The sequence below is a fragment of the Mandrillus leucophaeus genome, unplaced genomic scaffold (assembly GCF_000951045.1).
Source record: "Mandrillus leucophaeus isolate KB7577 unplaced genomic scaffold, Mleu.le_1.0 Scaffold66, whole genome shotgun sequence".
Taxonomy (NCBI): domain Eukaryota; kingdom Metazoa; phylum Chordata; class Mammalia; order Primates; family Cercopithecidae; genus Mandrillus; species Mandrillus leucophaeus.
This window is the reverse complement of record NW_012107141.1, coordinates 5789638-5792033: the sequence shown is the minus strand read 5'-3', so window position 1 is coordinate 5792033 and position 2396 is coordinate 5789638. Positions and strand designations below refer to the sequence as shown.

Genomic DNA, 2396 nt, shown 5'->3' with positions numbered 1-2396 from the left:
TTTTTGAGATGGACTCTTGCCTTGTCACCCGGGCTGGAGTGCAGTGGTGTGATCTTGGCTCCCTGCAACCTCTGCCTCCTGGGTTCAAGTGATTCTCTTGTGCCACCCTCCCTAATAGCTGGGATTACAGGCGTGCACCCCAATGCTCTGCTGATTTTTGTATTTTTAGTAGAGACGGGGTTTCACCATGTTGGCCAGGCTAGTCTTGAACTCGTGACCTCAGGTTATCTGCCCACCTCGGCCTCCTAAACTGCTGGGATTACAGGCATAAGCCACTTCCCTTTTTCTTTTTTGAAAGAAGAGTTTTCATGACCATTTGCTTTTCTTCGAACTGACCAATATGTTAAACTTAGCAACAAGTTTATCTTGGAGATCCATATTTCCAGTTGATTAATGGGGAATAGAAGTTAACTAAAGACTTGCAGCTAAAAAAAAAACAAAACAGGAAAACTTCAAAAAAAAAAACTTCAGCTAATTTACTTTCTGTCAGTAGAGTTTTCATTTTATGTCTTCTCTCACATGACACTGTAATAATCCTAATCATCCTTTTTCTTTTTTTCTATAGCATTACCAGGAGAGTGACAAGGGTGAGGTATGTTGGAGCTGATTTCTAAGCATGAGGACCTTTCCCTTGCAAGTTATTATTGCTTTTGGGGCCTCTTTTGGGGAAAAGCCAAGTAGTCAGTCTCCTAGTCATCTCAGTGAGTGTTGTCCTATGGGGTGGCCACCAGTTTGGACAGTTCTATTTGAAACCATCAGGATGGCTGGGCATGGTGGCTCATGCCTGTAATCCCAGCAGTTTTGGAGGCCAAGGTGAGAGGATCACTTGCATCTAAGAGTTTGAGACCAGCCTGGGCAACATAGTAAGACCCCTTCTCTACAGAAAATCAAAGATTAGCAGGGCCTGGTGGCACACACCTCTGTAGTCTTAGCTACTTGGGAGGTTGAGGTGGGAGGATCACTTGAGCACAGGAGGTCAAGACTACAGTGATCCATGATCATATCACTGCACTCAGCCTGAGTGACAGAGCAAGACCCTATCTCAAAAGAAATGAAAACCATCAAGATCGGCTGGGCGGGGTGGCTCACGCCTGTAATCCCAGCACTTTGGGAGGCTGAGGCAGGCGGGGATCACAAGGTTAGGAGATCGAGACCATCCTGGCTAACATGGTGAAACTCCCTCTCTACTAAAAATACAAAAATTAGCAGGGCGTGGTGGCGAGCACCTGTAATCCCAGCTACCTGGGAGGCTGAGGCGGGAGAAGCACTTGTAACCAGAGGTGGAGCTTTGCAGTGAGCCGAGATCGTGCAACTGCACTCCAGCCTGGGTGACAGAGTGAGACTCCGTCTCAAAAAAAAAAAAAAAGAAACCATCAAGATCTCTATTTTCTTTGATTTTGATTTCCAGGACTTAGGACCTGGAAATGTACAGAAAGAAGTCTCATCTTCCTTTGACCGCGTTATCAAGGAGGTAAGAGATGAATGACATCCTGTGCTGTTTGCCCAGATCAAACTGTGGTGTTGCAGCTATGGAATCAGAATCATCAGGCCTGTGTGTTCAGTGTCTGTTCCCAAATGTAATTAAACCTTCAAATTAATTTGGGTGTTCAGAATAGATGTATTTCAAGAAAACACATTTTGCCCACACATTCCATCTTTAAAATACTGAAAGTCTTCTAATAGTGTTGAAAACCTCAGGAATAAAAGTGTTAAAATAGGCCAGGTGTGGTGGCTCACGCCTGTAATCCCAGCACTTTGGGAGGCCAAGGCAGGAAGATCACTTGACCCCAGGAGTTAGAGACCAACTTATGCAACATAGTGAGACCTCGTCTCTACAAAAAATAGAAAAATTAACTAGGTGTGTGGTGGCACATATCTGTAGTCCCAGGTACTTGAGAGGCTGCGGTGAGAGGATTATGTGAGCCCAGGAAGTTGAGGCTGCAGTGAGCTATGATTGTGCCACCACACTCCAGCCTATGTGACAGAGCAAGACCCTGTCATTAGAAAAAAGTATTAAAATAGCGGCCAGGCCCTTTGTATGTTGGATAGTATCTATGCAGAAATGCTCTTTTGACATTTTTCTGACTCTGAAATGTTCCTCATTACCCATTTCCCACCCCCATCTTCTGCTATAGGTTTTTCTGTGCCTGGCTTTCAGAACTATTCTCTTATTTCTTAAGTCTTCACATTGTCTTAATTGTCATTAATGAAGTCACAGTTATCCAGGAAATGCAGCCGTCTAAAATATGTATTCCAAGGGTCGGGCGCGGTGACTCACGCCTGTAATCCCAGCACTTTGAGAGGCCGAGGCGGGCGGATCACCTGAGGTCGGGAGTTCGAGACCAGCCTGACCAACATGGAGAAACCCCGTCTCTACTAAAAATACAAAAATTAGC

General features: G+C 45.1%; 1 protein-coding gene across 2 annotated transcripts in view; it reads left to right on the top strand.

Moving 5' to 3' along the window:
* Nucleotides 1-2396, top strand: part of MTCH2 (mitochondrial carrier 2) — a 71858-nt gene that overhangs the window by 14145 nt on the left and 55317 nt on the right. Inside the window, exons 4-5 of one of the 2 annotated variants that reach the window (XM_012001454.1) lie at nucleotides 566-592; nucleotides 1409-1471. In XM_012001454.1, coding sequence (XP_011856844.1) covers nucleotides 566-592; nucleotides 1409-1471 — 90 coding nt within the window. The remainder of the gene's footprint in view (nucleotides 1-565; nucleotides 593-1408; nucleotides 1472-2396) is intronic. The other variant, XM_012001453.1, reaches the window with a different exon arrangement.